Here is a 19,836-nt window from a genome sequence, read left to right on the forward strand (position 1 = left end):
TCCCTGACAGCCAGCAGAGATCTTAGAACTGATGAGGAGTGTAACCCGTAGAGTCTGCGCGGAGTGAGCTCAGCGTTGACGGCGTTTTCCTGGGATGTGTCGGCTCCTGGAATGGGTTGCGTCTCCGCCCGTCCGGGCGTCGCTGCCACATGTGTATTTTGTTAACCTCATGGTTCCAAATTCAGAAACACTGAGTCAAAAATAATCTGAGGCCTCCAAAAGTGAGGAGGAGACCACGTGGATGCGGTCACGGACCTCCGACTCTCCCCGGGAAGAAAACTTTCACTTTCTATAAAAATGTCACAGACGGCAGAGGATCCGCTGAGTGGAGGTAAGTGCGAGGAGCCTCCATCTATTAACCCTTTGTGGTTCCCTTATGTGACTCTGCTGTACGCGGGGGTACAGAGGACGCAGAGTGCATCCTCTCTGTGAGGGGGATTCGCACGAACTTGAGCGTTTTGTGGTCCGCGAACCGGAGTTCTGCAAAACACTGGTGCGGACCCGTTCACTTCAATGGTTCCGTGGTCCACATGTTGTGGCGAAGTATAGGACGTGTCCTATTTTTTGTGGTCTGGCCACACGGATACGCACCGCGTCAAGTTTGAGGCATATTTGCCGCTATAAATTGTGCAAAAAAAACAAAACATCAATGGCTTTGGAGTCAAAACCTGCAGCAATGTATTTCATGCTTTTATTCTACAGCTGCCTGCTGGGGGTTGTAGTTATGAAAGAGAAGGAGAGCCACAGATTGTATACAGCGTATATTGTGCTGAGGTCTAAGATGGAAGCCGCAAAAGTAAAGATCCCTCTTAAAGGGGAGCAGTCAGATTCGGGGAGTCATAGCCCCCGCTGATGTCTGCTAGATTTATAAGACCCCACAGAGACTATATATACTGCAGCGGTATATAGACATTCACCTGCACTGCCTCTTGGCCACCAGCAGGGGTCTCTCCCGTGCGGCCTCCTGGGCGTTCTGAAATTGATGTGTCATATTGTTCCGTGGAAATTGACCTGTAAAGTAGAAAATGAGACCTTTTATAAATGGTCCAGGACCCTGTCAGCGGCATGACTTTGTTAGAGCTATTCTCCGAAATTTCCGTAAAACGAAGTATATCGATTTCATTGACATCATATTCTCCAGTGACTGCCCAAAAATATCCAGGGCAGTGGCCCTTTAATTCCCACTTGCAGTACCGCTTCTCACCACAGCAGCCGGCGAGGTTTTCATAGAAATCAATGCAATAGCGCCGCCTTCTGTAATGTAGCATGGTCTCAGTCTTGATTTTAACAGCCCCCCCCCCCTCCTTTTCTGTTTTTTTAATGCAATAATGGCAGCTGCTGTCATCAGCCACATGCACCGCACAGACGTGTCTCATATATGTGGAGCTGGGGCCACGGGGGCCCCTCACTCCATGGAGAATTCTCCTGTCTTACCCTCACTCTCTCCTGCCTGGAACAGAAGGCACCAGGAGCCACAGACTGTACGTGCGGGGCCAGCGGGGCCCCTCCTTCTCTCCTATATAATTACAGCTTATCATATGTTCTATCTTTAGTATCACTGGACTCAGCACATGTTACATCTGTCTGTCATCTATCTATCTATCTATTATCTATCATCTATTATCTATCATCTATTATCTATCATCTATTATCTATCATCTATTATCTATCTATCTATTATCTATCTATTATCTATCTATTATCTATCTATTATCTATCTATCTATCTATCTATCTATTATCTATTATCTATCTATCTATTATCTATCTATTATCTATCTATCTATCTATTATCTATCTATCTATCTATCTATTATCTATCTATTATCTATCTATTATCTATCTATTATCTATCTATTATCTATCTATCTATCTATCTATCTATCTATCTATTATCTATCTATCTATTATCTATCTATCTATTATCTATTATCTATTATCTATCTATTTATCTATTATCTATCTATCTATCTATCTATCTATCTATATATCTCATATCTATTATCTATCTATCTATCTATCTATTATCTATCATCTATCTATTATCTATTATCTATCTATTATCTATCTATTATCTATCTATCTATCTATCTATCTATCTATTATCTATCTATTATCTATCTATCTATTATCTATCTATCTATCTATTATCTATCTATCTATCTATCTATCTATCTATCTATCTATCTATGATCTATCTATCTATTATCTATCTATTATCTATCTATTATCTATCTATCTATCTATCTATTATCTATCTATTATCTATCTATCTATTATCTATCTATCTATCTATCTATTATCTATCTATCTATCTATCTATCTATCTATCTATCTATTATCTATTATCTATCTATCTATCTATTATCTATCTATCTATTATCTATCTATCTATCTATTATCTATCTATCTATTATCTATCTATCTATTATCTATCTATCTATCTATCTATTATCTATCTATTATCTATCTATCTATTATCTATCTATCTATTATCTATCTATCTATTATCTATCTATTATCTATCTACTATCTATTATCTATCTATCTATTATCTATCTATCTATCTATCTATTATCTATCTATCTATCTATCTATCTATCTATCTATTATCTATCTATCTATCTATTATCTATCTATCTATCTATTATCTATTATCTATCTATCTATCTATTATCTATCTATCTATCTATTATCTATCTATTATCTATCTATTATCTATCTATCTATCTATTATCTATCTATCTATTATCTATCTATCTATCTATCTATTATCTATCTATTATCTATCTATCTATTATCTATCTATCTATTATCTATCTATTATCTATCTACTATCTATTATCTATCTATCTATCTATCTATCTATTATCTATCTATTATCTATCTATTATCTATCTATTATCTATCTATCTATCTATTATCTATCTATCTATTATCTATCTATCTATCTATCTATTATCTATCTATTATCTATCTATCTATTATCTATCTATCTATTATCTATCTATTATCTATCTACTATCTATTATCTATCTATCTATTATCTATCTATCTATCTATCTATCTATCTATTATCTATCTATTATCTATCTATCTATCTCCTATCTATCTATTATCTATCTATCTATCTATCTATTATCTATCTATCTATTATCTATCTATCTATTATCTATCTATCTATTATCTATCTATCTATTATCTATCTATCTATTATCTATCTACTATCTATTATCTATCTATCTATTATCTATCTATCTATCTATCTATCTATCTATTATCTATCTATTATCTATCTATCTATCTATCTATCTATCTATTATCTATCTATCTATTATCTATCTATCTATCTATCTATCTATCTATTATCTATCTATCTATTATCTATCTATCTATCTATTATCTATCTATCTATCTATCTATCTATCTATCTATTATCTATCTATTATCTATCTATCTATCTATCTATCTATTATCTATCTATTATCTATCTATTATCTATTATCTATTATCTATCTATTATCTATCTATCTATTATCTATCTATTATCTATCTATCTATCTATTATCTATCATCTATCTATTATCTATCTATCTATCTATTATCTATTATCTATCTATTATCTATCTATTATCTATCTATCTATTATCTATCTATCTATTATCTATCTATTATCTATCTATCTATCTATCTATTATCTATCTATCTATTATCTATCTATTATCTATCTATCTATCTATCTATCTATCTATTATCTATCTATCTATCTATCTATCTATCTATTTATCTATCTATCTATTATCTATCTATCTATCTATTATCTATCTATCTATTATCTATCTATCTATCTCCTATCTATCTATTATCTATCTATCTATCTATCTATCTATCTATCTATCTATCTATTATCTATCTATCTATTATCTATCTATCTATCTATCTATCTATTATCTATCTATCTATCTATTATCTATCTATTATCTATCTATCTATTATCTATCTATCTATTATCTATCTATCTATTATCTATCTATCTATTATCTATCTATTATCTATCTACTATCTATTATCTATCTATCTATTATCTATCTATCTATTATCTATCTATTATCTATCTATCTATCTATTATCTATCTATTATCTATCTATCTATTATCTATCTATCTATTATCTATCTATCTATCTATCTATTATCTATCTATCTATTATCTATCTATCTATCTATCTATCTATTATCTATCTATCTATTATCTATCTATCTATCTATCTATCTATTATCTATCTATCTATTATCTATCTATCTATCTATTATCTATCTATCTATTATCTATCTATCTATTATCTATCTATTATCTATCTATCTATTATCTATCTATCTATTATCTATCTATTATCTATCTACTATCTATTATCTATCTATCTATTATCTATCTATCTATCTATCTATCTATCTATTATCTATCTATTATCTATCTATCTATCTATCTATCTATCTATCTATTATCTATCTATCTATTATCTATCTATCTATTATCTATCTATCTATTATCTATCTATTATCTATCTATCTATCTATCTATCTATCTATTATCTATCTATCTATTATCTATCTATCTATCTATCTATCTATTATCTATCTATTATCTATCTATTATCTATCTATTATCTATTATCTATTATCTATCTATTATCTATCTATCTATCTATCTATCTATTATCTATCTATCTATCTATCTATCTATCTATCTATCTATCTATCTATTATCTATCTATTATCTAGCTATCTATCTATCTATCTATCTATCATCTATCTATCTATCTATTATCTATCTATTATCTATCTATCTATCTCATATCTATCTATCTATTATCTATCTATCTATCTATCTATCTATTATCTATCTATCTATCTATTATCTATCTATTATCTATCTATTATCTATTATCTATTATCTATCTATTATCTATCTATCTATCTATCTATCTATCTATCTATCTATTATCTATCTATTATCTATTATCTATCTATCTATTATCTATCTATCTATTATCTATCTATTATCTATCTATCTATCTATTATCTATCTACTATCTATTATCTATCTATCTATTATCTATTATCTATCTATTATCTATCTATTATCTATCTATCTATCTATCTATCTATTATCTATTATCTATCTATCTATTATCTATCTATCTATTATCTATCTATCTATCTATCTATCTATCATCTATCTATCTATCTATCTATCTATCTATCTATCTATTATCTATCTATTATCTATCTATTATCTATCTATCTATCTATCTATCTATCTATCTATCTATTATCTATTATCTATCTATCTATCTATCTATCTATCTATCTATCATCTATCTATCTATCTATCTATCTATCTATCTATCTATCTATCTATCTATCATCTATCTATCTATTATCTATCTATCGATCTATCTCATATCTATCTATCTATCTATCTATTATCTATTATCTATCTATTATCTATTATCTATCTATCTCATATCTATCTATCTATTATCTATCTATCTATCTCTCTATCTATTATCTATTATCTATCTATCTATTATCTATCTATCTATCTATCTATCTATCTATCTATCTATCTATCTATCTATCTATCCATCTCCCGGGGCGTCTTTCATCACGTGTAGCTGGGGTGAGATGGGAGATTTCCTGGCACACGTATGTAGCGTGGCGTGACTGCGGTGTAATTACCAGCAACATCTCATCTTCTGCGTCTGTTTTTTTCCTATTTAAAGGGCAATCACCATTTTTCTTCTTTCCCGTCCCGGGGGGGGGGGGGGGGGGGGGGGGGGGGGGGCTCATATTTACCCCTCTGGCCGTCAGTGTAATCCGGGGGGTAGCATTCTTCTCACCTCGCAGGGTTAGGCTCCTGGACACGGATCTAATCTGTCAGGAATCCATAACGTCTCCTTCCATTCTAGTGGTTTCCATATCTTCTTATTAAATCACTAAGAGAAAATAGATTGTGAGCTCTGTGGTCAAGTCTGCATCACAATGCTTCTCTGCTCCTCTGACAACACTTCCTGCGTTGGGGATATTCTGTATCTCACCATCCACATCAATGTCTAACCCGTCCCTGAGGGCTCATGGGGCATCCCAAGAGGCACAGAGGTCCAGGGGGGCCCCACAGCAGGCTGAAGGGGCCCTATAATGGATTCCCTAATACACTCCTGTGGAGCAGCGGCGCTATGTGTGGACATTGATGTGGATGGTGATTTGGCGTCCAGAAGTGTTATCATGGGGACGTCTTCTCTCACCTCCAGATCCACGCTTGGCCTTTAGGGAATCTGTAAGGATCCCTTCACAGACATGACAGGTGGAGCCGGCAGCAGCTTGTCCTCCACTTCCCTTCCCTCCCAAAAGAATTCCAAGTTTGGCAATAATTAACCCCAAAATGGAGACCCCAAAATCCACAACTCGTCCTGCGTTAATCGCGCCCTCCCAGAGACGTGGCAGAAAACGCAGCAAGGAAAAAAAAAATGCTGCATTCTGCCGACTCAAAACTGTCCGGACTTTAAGGAGTTAATGCATTTATTTACGTTGTGCTCTTTTTGTTGCATTTTCGTTAACCCCTTCTTCCCCACCATTGTTGCTCCTCTTCCTCTCTTTTTCTGCCGTTTCCTGAGGCGGATCCGTTACCTGCGTGATCTGGACCACGTTCAGAGGGATATGTCTATGAATAATTCCTTTGTCTCGGGTCCTGGTGCTCAGGGACCCCATGCTGGGTTCCAGTTCCAATCCCCCCCCCTTCCCGTAATGAGCTGCGATGAGACAGACACCTGGCCTAGCGGGGTCTCACCAAATTTACGAAAAAAGTTGCAGGAGTCGTACAGAATTAGAAAAACCAAGCAGATTTATTCTAAAACAGCGCCACTCCTGTTACAGGCTGTGCCTGGTACTGCAGGTCGGCAGCATTCATGTCAGTGAAGCAGAGCTGCAGTACCACACACAACCTGTGGGCGGGGGCGTTGTCCTGTACATGTCATGTCTGAGAAGGTTATCAGTCGGAGCTCAGTGTCTGATGGGGGTGATTGTTTAAATATTTTTTTTTAGGTCCCAATAAACTGGAGGGTCTGGCAGCCGCTTATCCCACATTTTGAATAATCAGACCTAAAAGGGGATATTAATCAAAGGAAAATAGGAGCAGTTGTCCGTAACAACCAATCAGATTCCAAGTTATTTGGAATTTATCTATTTGGTTGCTATGCCGCACTTTTGCCTAAACTCCTCCCCCGTGTATGTGAACGGGGAGTCGGAAGCGGAGGACGCAAATTTAACGCTCTCGCCCCCCTCCACAAACATAATAGCTAAAGTGAAACTCCTTTAATCTGGCATTTGATAATCCAGAATATGTGAAAATCCAGCATCTGATAATCCAGAATATGTGATAACTGTAATCTGATAATCCAGAATATGTGATAACTGTAATCTGATAATATCTGATAATCTGGCATTTGATAACACAGAATATCTGATAATCCAGCATCTGCTAATATATTACACTGTATCTACTGCACAAGACTACAATATAAAGTGACATTTTACACGGAGATGTGATAATCCAGACTCTTCTACATCTGGCACTTGTCAGGTGCCATCGATTCCAGATTATTGGAATTTTACTGTAGTTGATTATTCTCAGTCCAGTCATTTGTCTCTGGTGCCGCAGTGAATGTAATGATCGCACTGGTCAATAGGTGGCGCTATGGATTGATTTAAGTGAATGGGTCCGCATCCGTGATGCGGAATGCCCACGGAATGGCGCCCGTGTATTGCGGATCCGCAAATGCGGTCCGCAATATGGCAACGGGGCGCACACGTTGGTGTGCAGGAGGCCTTAGGCCTCCTTCACACGACCGGGTTTTTCTCCTGTTTACGGGCTGTTTTTTGCGTTCTGTATACAGTCCGTATACGGAACCATTCATTTCACTGGTTCCGCAAAAAAAACGGAATGTACTCCGTATGCATTCCGTTTCCGTATTTATTTTTTCTGTTCCGTCTGTCCTATTATTGCCCGCAAATCACGTTCCGTGGCTCCATTTAAGTCAATGGGTCCTGCCCCCCCCCCCCACTGTCCACCCCTGATCACAAGGGGGCCCCACAGATGGTCACTTGGGGTCCTTATGAATAAGAGACTTTGTGTCATTTTGCCTATTAGGAAGCATTTAATGTGACAGGAGGGGTGTCAATACTTTTTCAAAGCCGTGTACAGGACGCCCAGAACTCCCTCGCTGCTGACCGATAAAACTTCCTGTCATAGAAAAGTGTCAGCAGAATAAATGGGAAACAGAAGAACATAGAACCGTGAGGAAGAAGCCAGAGCTCCGTCTGTATCCGAGCGAGCTGAGACTGTATCCGGACGAGCTCCGTCTGTATCCAAACGAGTTCCGTCTGTATCCGAGCGAGCTGAGACTGTATCCAAGTGAGCTCCGTCTGTATCCGAGCGAGCTGAGACTGTATCTAAGTGAGCTGAGTCTGTATCCGAGCGAGATCCGTCTGTTTCCGAGCAAGATCCGTCTGTATCCGAACGAGCTCCGTCTGTATCCGAGCGAGCTGAGTCTGTATCCGAGCGAGCTGAGTCTGTATCCGAACGAGCTCCGTCTGTATCCGAGCGAGCTGAGTCTGTATCCGAGCGAGATCCGTCTGTATCCGAGCGAGATCCGTCTGTATCCGAGCGAGCTGAGTCTGTATCCGAACGAGCTCCGTCTGTATCCGAGCAAGCTTCGTCTGTATCCGAGCAAGCTCCGTCTGTATCCGAGACAGCTGGACGCCCTTCATGTGACAGCGCCCCCCGTCCGCCGATGTCATCACCGGGGTCACCCACTCCCCGTCTCCTTCTTCTCAGTGAGTCCGTGTTTTCTTTCTATTCTTTTCACTGTTCGATTTAAAGGGGGAAATACATAAAAACTGAAAAAATAGCGTCGGGCGAGGTGGACTCCTGTCCTATCATATTCCCTCCTGTAGGACTCTAGGAAAGCTGGGTGAGCAGGAGGAGCTGTCATGGCTAGTGCGAAGCTGTGGAATTTTTTTTTTACTACTTCGCCAAATTTAACGAAAAAATTTGCTTTGTGACGAATTACTTCATCACAGAGCATGTTTCTCAGTAAATAGTGGGTGCAATGACAGGGAGCGGCGAGTGCGCCGCCCTTTCCCCCCCCCCCCGTCATTGTACCCCTTAGATGCCGCGTTCATTGCTGATCGCTGCACCTGAGTTTAATATCTAAGTCTGTAAAAAAAATTAAAATTAAATCATACTCACCTCCTCCATTTGATTGTGAAGAGCCGTCCACCGCCAACTTGATTGAAGATCCACCGCGAAATCTCGCACAGCCCGTGATGACGTCATACGTCACAGCTTGCGGGATTTCGCGCTGGATCTTCAATCAAGATGATGACAAATGGATGAGGTAAGAATGATTTTAAATTTTTTTTTTACCCCATTTCAGGGAAAATCGATTTGTTACCACAAAGCATGAGGATATTCGGCTTTGCGGCAAATCGAATTTTCCCTAAAATTCGGAATGAAGTCCACTTCGTGAAGTTCGATTTGCTCAGCTTAGATGATAATGTCTGTAGAACGCTGCGGAATATGTGGGAGGAACGTTAATAAATAAATTGTATCAAAGTCACAATTATAAAGAAACACAATGTAACTAATAACAGGGTTGTATCATTCATGTTGTGTAATCATCCACAGTCCAGAGAGGAAAAGTAAGTGACAACTTGGACAACTTGTAGATCTCTTGGATTCCTTCTCGCCTCTTTCAGGATTGGACAACTTGCAGATCTCTTGGATTCCTTCTCGCCTCTTTCAGGATTGGACAACTTGCAGATCTCTTGGATTCCTTCTCGCCTCTTTCAGGATTGGACAACTTGTAGATCTCTTGGATTCCTTCTCGCCTCTTTCAGGATTGATCTGAGCAGGACGCTGGCTCCTAGGGAGAGTAGCCCACTCCTATATTTTCCCCATCTGTAGATAATTTGTCCCCCCGGGACCTGATAGACGCCCGGATCTTTAGCTCTTGTAGCCATTTACGGCTTCTACAACACGTCTTCAGAGGTCTCTGTATGGAGGCATCGCTCACACCAACCAATCTTTCTTGAGAACAGGTTTGCCAGTAAACAGGTTTTGTGTGCCTTTATTTAATGGGCTAAACACCCGTGACGTCGGCATCTGTCATCTCATCTCCTTAAAGGGGTATTCCAGTTGTGTGACGTTATCCATTATCCAGAAGATATGGAGATAACTATTAGATTGGTGGATCACAAAAACATGGGCCCTGTATCCCCTTCAGCCCCCTGAAATGAACAGAGCGGCGGGTCAACCATGTTTATAGCTGCTCCTTTCATTTCTATGGTAGCTCCAGAGATAACCAAGTACAGCACTCCACTATCTCCAGAACTCTCATAAAAAGGAATGGTCATGATCATGATCATTGGGGGCCCCAGCAGTAGGACTCCTGTGATTAGGGATGATTTCAAACAACTAGAATACCCCTTCAATAGACACCCCTTTTACCAATTAGGCCTTGAAGAAGTTATTAACACGCACAGGTTCACTTACTTTCTCTCCAGAGTCCTGACCTTAACTCTATGGAGATGCTGTGGCATGACCTGAAGAAGACCATGCGTGCCAGGCACCCTAAGAACATTGCTGTAGGAAGGAGTGCTCCTCAGTGTTGTGTAATTCTAATTTGCTGCTGCGGGAAATATTTGGTGGAGGTGATTTCTGCCAAATGGAAATCTACAGATTATGTAATCTAAGGGTTCACTTACTTTTCTTCCTGCACTTGTGGGTATTTGCTCAATATGCTTGAAAACAGACATGGAAAGGGGCCCATCTATTGGGAATGCGGCATGGAAGGACTCGCTATTGTTTGGACCCTTCACCTGGTAGGACTTTTCCTGTGGCTCACAGTGGAGCCGCATCGTGATACCATCCTCAAACAAAAATAGCTAAAATGTTTTGAAAGTTTGTCTTGATCTTTTGCCTACTTTATGAGAAAACCAGTGAAATCCGTCTGAAGGGAATGAGGAAGTGACTGAGGAGACGATGCTACAAACAAAAATTTTAGTTCCCCAGAGCGTCCCATACATGCAGGTGCAGATACTGTCAGGGGTGGACTGAGGTCTACACAGAAGACAAGGAACCCCAAAGTAATAGGCAAACTGGAGCCTTCCTTTATGGTGTCTGGTTTCTGTCCCCAGTCCATAAATCTTGGGCAACCTTTCCATTTTGCCGCCTCTTTCTATTCCTTCGCCTTGGAGAGTCCTGGATGTGTTCTTGCACCCAACAAGGGTAGACGTGTCTAGCCTTGGGGCCCGTGAACATTTTTGCCTTAGGCAACCCATCTACCTATAACATGTAGGACTAGGTGTGTCTGTCCTGGCATGGAAAATGACACAAGAGCTTACAATCTATGAGGAAATGAAGGAGACACAAGAGCTTACAATCTATGAGGAGATGGGGAGACACAAGAGCTTACAATCTATGAGGAGATAGGGTTGACACAAGAGCTTACAATCTATGAGGCGATAGGGGAGACACAAGAGCTTACAATCTATGAGGAGATAGAGGAGACACAAGAGCTTACAATCTATGAGGAGATAGAGGAGACACAAGAGCTTACAGTCTATGAGGCGATAGGGGAGACACAAGAGCTTACACTCTATGAGGAGATAGAGGAGACACAAGAGCTTACAATCTATGAGGAGATAGAGGAGACACAAGAGCTTACAATCTATGAGGAGATAGGGGAGACACAAGAGCTTACACTCTATGAGGAGATAGAGGAGACACAAGAGCTTACAGTCTGAGGAGATAGGGGAGACACAAGAGCTTACAATCTATGAGGAGATAGAGGAGACACAAGAGCTTACAATCTATGAGGAGATAGGGGAGACACAAGAGCTTACAATCTACGAGGAGATAGGGGAGACACAAGAGCTTACAATCTATGAGGAGATAGAGGAGACACAAGAGCTTACAGTCTATGAGGAGATAGAGGAGACACAAGAGCTTACAGTCTTTGAGGAGATAGAGGAGACACAAGAGCTTACAGTCTATGAGGAGATAGAGACACAAGAGCTTACAGTCTATGAAGAGATAGGGGTGACACAAGAGCTTACAGTCTATGAGGAGATAGGGGAGACACAAGAGCTTACAATCTATGTGAAAATAGAGGAGACACAAGAGCTTACAGTCTATGAGGAGATGGGGGAGACACAAGAGCTTACAGTCTATAAGGAGATAGGGGAGACACAAGAGCTGACAATCTATGAGGAGATAGGGGAGACACGAGAGCTTACAATCTATGAGGAGATAGAGGAGACACAAGAGCTTACAATCTATGAGGAGATAGGGGTGACACAAGAGCTTACAATCTATGTGGAAATAGAGGAGACACAAGAGCTTACAGTCTATGAGGAGATAGGGGAGACACAAGAGCTTACAGTCTATGTTGAGATAGAGGAGACACAAGAGCTTACAGTCTATGAGGAGATAGGGGAGACACAAGAGCTTACAATCTGTGAGGAGATAGGGGAGACACAAGAGCTTACAGTCTATGAGGAGATAGGGGAGACACAAGAGCTTACAATCTATGAGGAGATAGGGGAGACACAAGAGCTTACAATCTATGAGGAGCTAGGGGTGACACAAGAGCTTACAATCTATGAGGAGATAGGGGAGACACAAGAGCTTACAATCTATGAGGAGATAGGGGTGACACAAGAGCTTACAATCTATGAGGAGATGGGGGAGACACAAGAGCTTACAATCTATGAGGAGATAGGGGAGACACAAGAGCTTACAATCTATGAGGAGATAGGGGTGACACAAGAGCTTACAATCTATGAGGAGATAGGGGTGACACAAGAGCTTACAATCTATGAGGAGATGGGGGGGACACAAGAGCTTACAATCTATGAGGAGATAGGGTTGACACAAGAGCTTACAGTCTATGAAGAGATAGAGGAGACACAAGAGCTGACAATCTATAAGGAGATAGGGGAGACACAAGAGCTTACAGTCTATGAGGAGATAGGGGTGACACAAGAGCTTACAATCTATGAGGAGATAGGGGAGACACAAGAGCTTACAATCTATGAGGAGATAGAGGAGACACAAGAGCTTACAGTCTATAAGGAGATAGGGGAGACACAAGAGCTTACAATCTATGAGGAGATATGGGAGACACAAGAGCTTACAGTCTATGAGGAGATAGGGGTGACAAAAAAGCTTGCAGTCTATGAGGAGATAGGGGAGACACAAGAGCTTACAGTCTATGAAGAGATAGGGGAGACACAAGAGCTTACAATCTATGAGGAGATAGAGGAGACACAAGAGCTTACAGTCTATGAGGAGATAGGGGAGACACAAGAGCTTACAATCTATGAGGAGATAGGGGAGACACAAGAGCTTACAATCTATGAGGAGATAGGGGGGACACAAGAGCTTACAGTCTATGAGGAGATAGGGGAGACACAAGAGCTTACAGTCTATGAGGAGATAGGGTTGACACAAGAGCTTACAATCTATGAGGAGATAGGGGAGACACAAGAGCTTACAGTCTATGAGGAGATAGGGGAGACACAAGAGCTTACAGTCTATGAGGAGATAGGGTTGACACAAGAGCTTACAGTCTATGAGGAGATAGAGGAGACACAAGAGCTTACAGTCTATGAGGAGATAGGGGGGACACAAGAGCTTACAATCTATGAGGAGATAGGGGAGACACAAGAGCTTACACTCTATGAGGAGATAGAGGAGACACAAGAGCTTACAGTCTATGAGGAGATAGGGGAGACACAAGAGCTTACAATCTATGAGGAGATAGAGGAGACACAAGAGCTTACAGTCTATGAGGAGATAGGGGAGACACAAGAGCTTACAGTCTATGAGGATATAGAGGAGACACAAGAGCTTACAATCTATGAGGAGATAGAGGTGACACAAGAGCTTACAATCTATGAGGAGATAGGGGAGACACAAGAGCTTACAATCTATGAGGAGATAGGGGAGACACAAGAGCTTACAATCTATGAGGAGATAGGGGAGACACAAGAGCTTACAATCTATGAGGAGATAGGGGAGACACAAGAGCTTACAGTCTATGAGGAGATAGAGGTGACACAAGAGCTTACAGTCTATGAGGAGATAGGGGAGACACAAGAGCTTACAGTCTATGAGGAGATAGGGGAGACACAAGAGCTTACAATCTATGAGAAGATAGGGGAGACACAAGAGCTTACAGTCTATGAGGAGATAGGGGAGACACAAGAGCTTACAATCTATGAGGAGATAGGGGTGACACAAGAGCTTACAATCTATGAGGAGATAGGGGAGACACAAGAGCTTACAATCTATGAGGAGATAGGGGAGACACAAGAGCTTACAATCTACGAGGAGATAGGGGAGACACAAGAGCTTACAATCTATGAGGAGATAGGGGAGACACAAGAGCTTACAGTCTATGAGGAGATAGGGGAGACACAAGAGCTTACAATCTATGAGGAGATAGGGGAGACACAAGAGCTTACAATCTATGAGGAGATAGGGGGGACACAAGAGCTTACAGTCTATGAGGAGATAGGGGAGACACAAGAGCTTACAGTCTATGAGGAGATAGGGTTGACACAAGAGCTTACAATCTATGAGGAGATAGGGGAGACACAAGAGCTTACAGTCTATGAGGAGATAGGGTTGACACAAGAGCTTACAGTCTATGAGGAGATAGAGGAGACACAAGAGCTTACAGTCTATGAGGAGATAGGGGGGACACAAGAGCTTACAATCTATGAGGAGATAGGGGAGACACAAGAGCTTACACTCTATGAGGAGATAGAGGAGACACAAGAGCTTACAGTCTATGAGGAGATAGAGGAGACACAAGAGCTTACAGTCTATGAGGAGATAGAGGAGGCACAAGAGCTTACAGTCTATGAGGAGATAGGGGAGACACAAGAGCTTACAGTCTATGAGAAGATAGGGGAGACACAAGAGCTTACAGTCTATGAGAAGATAGGGGAGACACAAGAGCTTACAGTCTATGAGGAGATAGGGGAGACACAAGAGCTTACACTCTATGAGGAGATAGGGGAGACACAAGAGCTTACAGTCTATGAGGAGATAGGGGAGACACAAGAGCTTACAGTCTATGAGGAGATAGGGGAGACACAAGAGCTTACAGTCTATGAGGAGATAGAGGAGACACAAGAGCTTACAGTCTATGAGGAGATAGGGGAGAAAGGAGAGCTGACAATCTATGAGGAGATAGAGGAGACACAAGAGCTTACAGTCTATGAGGAGATAGGGGAGACACAAGTGCTTACAGTCTATGAGGAGATAGGGGTGACACAAGAGCTTACAGTCTATGAGGAGATAGGGGAGACACAAGAGCTTACAGTCTATGAGGAGATAGGGGAGACACAAGAGCTTACAATCTATGAGGAGATAGAGGAGACACAAGAGCTTACAATCTATGAGGAGATAGGGGAGACACAAGAGCTTACAGTCTATGAGGAGATAGAGGAGACACAAGAGCTTACAGTCTATGAGGAGATAGGGGAGACACAAGAGCTTACAGTCTATGAGGAGATAGAGGAGACACAAGAGCTTACAGTCTATGAGGAGATAGAGGAGACACAAGAGCTTACAGTCTATGAGGAGATAGGGGAGACACAAGAGCTTACAGTCTATGAGGAGATAGAGGAGGCACAAGAGCTTACAGTCTATGAGGAGATAGGGGAGACACAAGAGCTTACAGTCTATGAGAAGATAGGGGAGACACAAGAGCTTACAGTCTATGAGAAGATAGGGGAGACACAAGAGCTTACAGTCTATGAGGAGATAGGGGAGACACAAGAGCTTACACTCTATGAGGAGATAGGGGAGACACAAGAGCTTACAGTCTATGAGGAGATAGGGGAGACACAAGAGCTTACAGTCTATGAGGAGATAGGGGAGACACAAGAGTTTACAGTCTATGAGGAGATAGGGGAGACACAAGAGTTTACAGTCTATGAGGAGATAGAGGAGACACAAGAGCTTACAGTCTATGAGGAGATAGGGGTGACACAAGAGCTTACAGTCTATGAGGAGATAGGGGAGACACAAGAGCTTACAGTCTATGAGGAGATAGGGGAGACACAAGAGCTTACAATCTATGAGGAGATAGAGGAGACACAAGAGCTTACAATCTATGAGGAGATAGGGGAGACACAAGAGCTTACAGTCTATGAGGAGATAGAGGAGACACAAGAGCTTACAGTCTATGAGGAGATAGGGGAGACACAAGAGCTTACAGTCTATGAGGAGATAGAGGAGACACAAGAGCTTACAGTCTATGAGGAGATAGGGGAGACACAAGAGCTTACAATCTATGAGGAGATAGGGGAGACACAAGAGCTTACAATCTATGAGGAGATAGGGGAGACACAAGAGCTTACAGTCTATGAGGAGATAGAGATGACACAAGAGCTTACAGTCTATGAGGAGATAGGGGTGACACAAGAGCTTACAGTCTATGAGGAGATAGAGGAGACACAAGAGCTTACAGTCTATGAGGAGATAGGGGAGACACAAGAGCTTACAATCTATGAGGAGAAGGTAAACGTGCTTGTTTTGTACAATAGTCCAGTAGATATAACGCTGTATGAGCCGTCACCGGCCGATATCTGTACAGAAGTTGGTGAAAGTGAACATCCCCTTTAATTACAGACGTAGAAGGGTTAACACTCCAGCTCTTAACTCATCTTAAATTATCTGTTATCTTGAAACAAAAGCCATTGAAGATGTAACGCATTTAGATAAAGTCTCAGAAGTTGATATTTGTTACTTATTCACACTTCTTCTTCGATACATTGTTTCCTCTGGTTCCACAGTCTGATCACAGCCCTCGGGGAGGGGGAGGGGGCGAGCTGTCCTCATCACTCAGACCTTCACCATGGATTGCACATCTCCCAATCTCTTTATTTATTTAACGTCCAGTTTATTGAGTCTTTTGAGCCTTTTAAAGGGACGGTGTCGCTAGTCAGTAATGTAGTGGGAGACCAGAGCTGTGACCACGAGCGGTCATTAGAGCCCTGTCCCCTTTGTTTGGTCAGTCTATGGCCGTTATTGTGTGGAGCTCATTGTGTCCCCTCATTGATCTCGGAAAGGGTTTGGGAGCTTCAGATAAGAGTGTTTCTTTTGGGATGATGGGGATTATCTGCATTTGAAGAATGGTTTCTGTGGAGAGTGGGAGTCCACAAAACCATTAACATCTCAAAGGGCAATCTGCGAGCTCACAGTGGTGTGTGCAGAGGGCCCCGGGGCCCGGGGGCTTTGTTTTTTTTTGGTCATTCATTGAGATTGATATATGGGTAAAAAGAATGGGATAGTCTATAAGGTCTCATGCACACCGCCATATAGTCTATAAGGTCTCATGCACACCGCCATATAGTCTATAAGGTCTCATGCACACCGCCATATAGTCTAAAAGGTCTCATGCACACCGCCATATAGTCTATAAGGTCTCATGCACACTGCCATATAGTCTATAAGGTCTCATGCACACCGCCATATAGTCTAAAAGGTCTCATGCACACCGCCATATAGTCTATAAGGTCTCATGCACACCGCCATATATCTATAAGGTCTCATGCACACCGCCATATAGTCTATAAGGTCTCATGCACACCGTCATATAGTCTAGAAGGTCTCATGCACACCGCCATATAGTCTATAAGTTCTCTTGCACACCGCCATATAGTCTCATGCACCGCCATATAGTCTCATGCACACTGCCATATAGTCTAGAAGGTCTCATGCACACCGTCATATAGTCTATAAGGTCTCATGCACACCGCCATATAGTCTATAAGGTCTCATGCACACCGCCATATATCTATAAGGTCTCATGCACACCGCCATATAGTCTATAAGGTCTCATGCACACCGCCATATAGTCTAGAAGGTCTCATGCACACCGCCATATAGTCTAGAAGGTCTCATGCACACCGCCATATAGTCTAGAAGGTCTCATGCACACCGCCATATATCTATAAGGTCTCATGCACACCGCCATATAGTCTATAAGGTCTCATGCACACCGCCATATAGTCTATAAGGTCTCATGCACACTGCCATATAGTCTAGAAGGTCTCATGCACACCGTCATATAGTCTATAAGGTCTCATGCACACCGCCATATAGTCTATAAGGTCTCATGCACACCGTCATATAGTCTATAAGGTCTCATGCACACCGCCATTGCTGCTTTTGCAGTCTGCAAATTGCGGATCCTCAAAACACGGATACTGGCCTTGTGTGTCCCACATTTTGCCAAACGGAACGTCCGACCCATAATAGAAGATTTCTATCCTTGTCAGTAATACAGACAAGAATAGGACATGTTCTATATTTTTTGCAGGTGCCGCAGAACGAACATACAGATGCGGACAGTACACCGCCCCGTCAAAGTGAATGGGTCTGTATCCGACCCACACAAAACACGGATCGGATGCGAATTAAAAATATGTTCGTGCGCATGAGCCGTAAAGAAGATGTGATCATTTTACTTTCTCCCAACATATGACTGTACACAAGCAGAATAGTGAGTGCAGCTCTGGAGTATAATACAGGATGTAACTCAGGATCAGTATAGGATAAGTAATGTATGTACACAGTGACTGCACCAGCAGAATAGTGAGTGCAGCTCTGGAGTATAATACAGGATGTAACTCAGGATCAGTACAGGATAAGTAATGTATGTACACAGTGACTCCACCAGCAGAATAGTGAGTGCAGCTCTGGAGTATAATACAGGATGTAACTCAGGAACAGTACAGGATAAGTAATGTATGTACACAGTGACTGCACCAGCAGAATAGTGAGTGCAGCTCTGGAGTATAATACAGGATGTAACTCAGGATTAGTACAGGATAAGTAATGTATGTACTCAGTGACTGCACCAGCAGAATAGTGAGTGCAGCTCTGGAGTATAATACAGGATGTAACTCAGGATCAGTACAGGATAAGTAATGTATGTACACAGTGACTGCACCAGCAGAATAGTGAGTGCAGCTCTGGAGTATAATACAGGATGTAACTCAGGATCAGTACAGGATAAGTAATGTATGTACACAGTGACTCCACCAGCAGAATAGTGAGTGCAGCTCTGGAGTATAATACAGGAAGTAACTGAGGATCAGTACAGGATAAGTAATGTATGTACACAGTGACTGCACCAGCAGAATAGTGAGTGCAGCTCTGGAGTATAATACAGGATGTAACTCAGGATCAGTACAGGATAAGTAATGTATGTACACAGTGACTCCACCAGCAGAATAGTGAGTGCAGCTCTGGAGTATAATACAGGAAGTAACTGAGGATTAGTACAGGATAAGTAATGTATGTACACAGTGACTGCACCAGCAGAATAGTGAGTGCAGCTCTGGAGTATAATACAGGATGTAACTCAGGATCAGTACAGGATAAGTAATGTATGTACACAGTGACTCCACCAGCAGAATAGTGAGTGCAGCTCTGGAGTATAATACAGGAAGTAACTGAGGATCAGTACAGGATAAGTAAGGCCTCTTTCACACTTGCGTTGTCCGGATCCGGCATGCACTCCACTTGCCGGAATTACACTCCGGATCCGGAAAAACGCAAGTGTACTGAAAGCATTTGAAGACGGAACCGTCTTCCAAATGCTTTCAATGTTACTATGGCACCCAGGACGCTATTAAAGTCCTGGTTGCCATAGTAGTAGTGGGGAGCGGGGGAGCAGTATACTTACAGTC

The 19,836-nt window shown here is 41.1% G+C and overlaps 2 protein-coding genes across 3 annotated transcripts in view; both read left to right on the forward strand.

The window, feature by feature from the left end:
- Nucleotides 1–296: 296 nt before the first annotated feature.
- Nucleotides 297–10,812, forward strand: LOC120994088. Its single transcript, XM_040422548.1, has 3 exons — nucleotides 297–331; nucleotides 8,309–8,892; nucleotides 10,624–10,812. Exons 1-3 carry the CDS (start codon nucleotides 298–300, stop codon nucleotides 10,810–10,812), a joined length of 807 nt encoding a protein of 268 aa, XP_040278482.1. The 5' UTR covers nucleotide 297.
- LOC120996564 (solute carrier organic anion transporter family member 2B1-like) overlaps nucleotides 8,773–19,836 on the forward strand; it is a 219,717-nt gene continuing 208,653 nt past the window's right edge. For both annotated transcript variants that reach the window (XM_040426551.1, XM_040426554.1), the window contains exon 1: nucleotides 8,773–8,892. The gene's annotated coding sequence lies outside the window, so the exon portion shown is untranslated. The remainder of the gene's footprint in view (nucleotides 8,893–19,836) is intronic.

The sequence above is a fragment of the Bufo bufo genome, chromosome 3 (assembly GCF_905171765.1).
Source record: "Bufo bufo chromosome 3, aBufBuf1.1, whole genome shotgun sequence".
Lineage (NCBI taxonomy): Eukaryota > Metazoa > Chordata > Amphibia > Anura > Bufonidae > Bufo > Bufo bufo.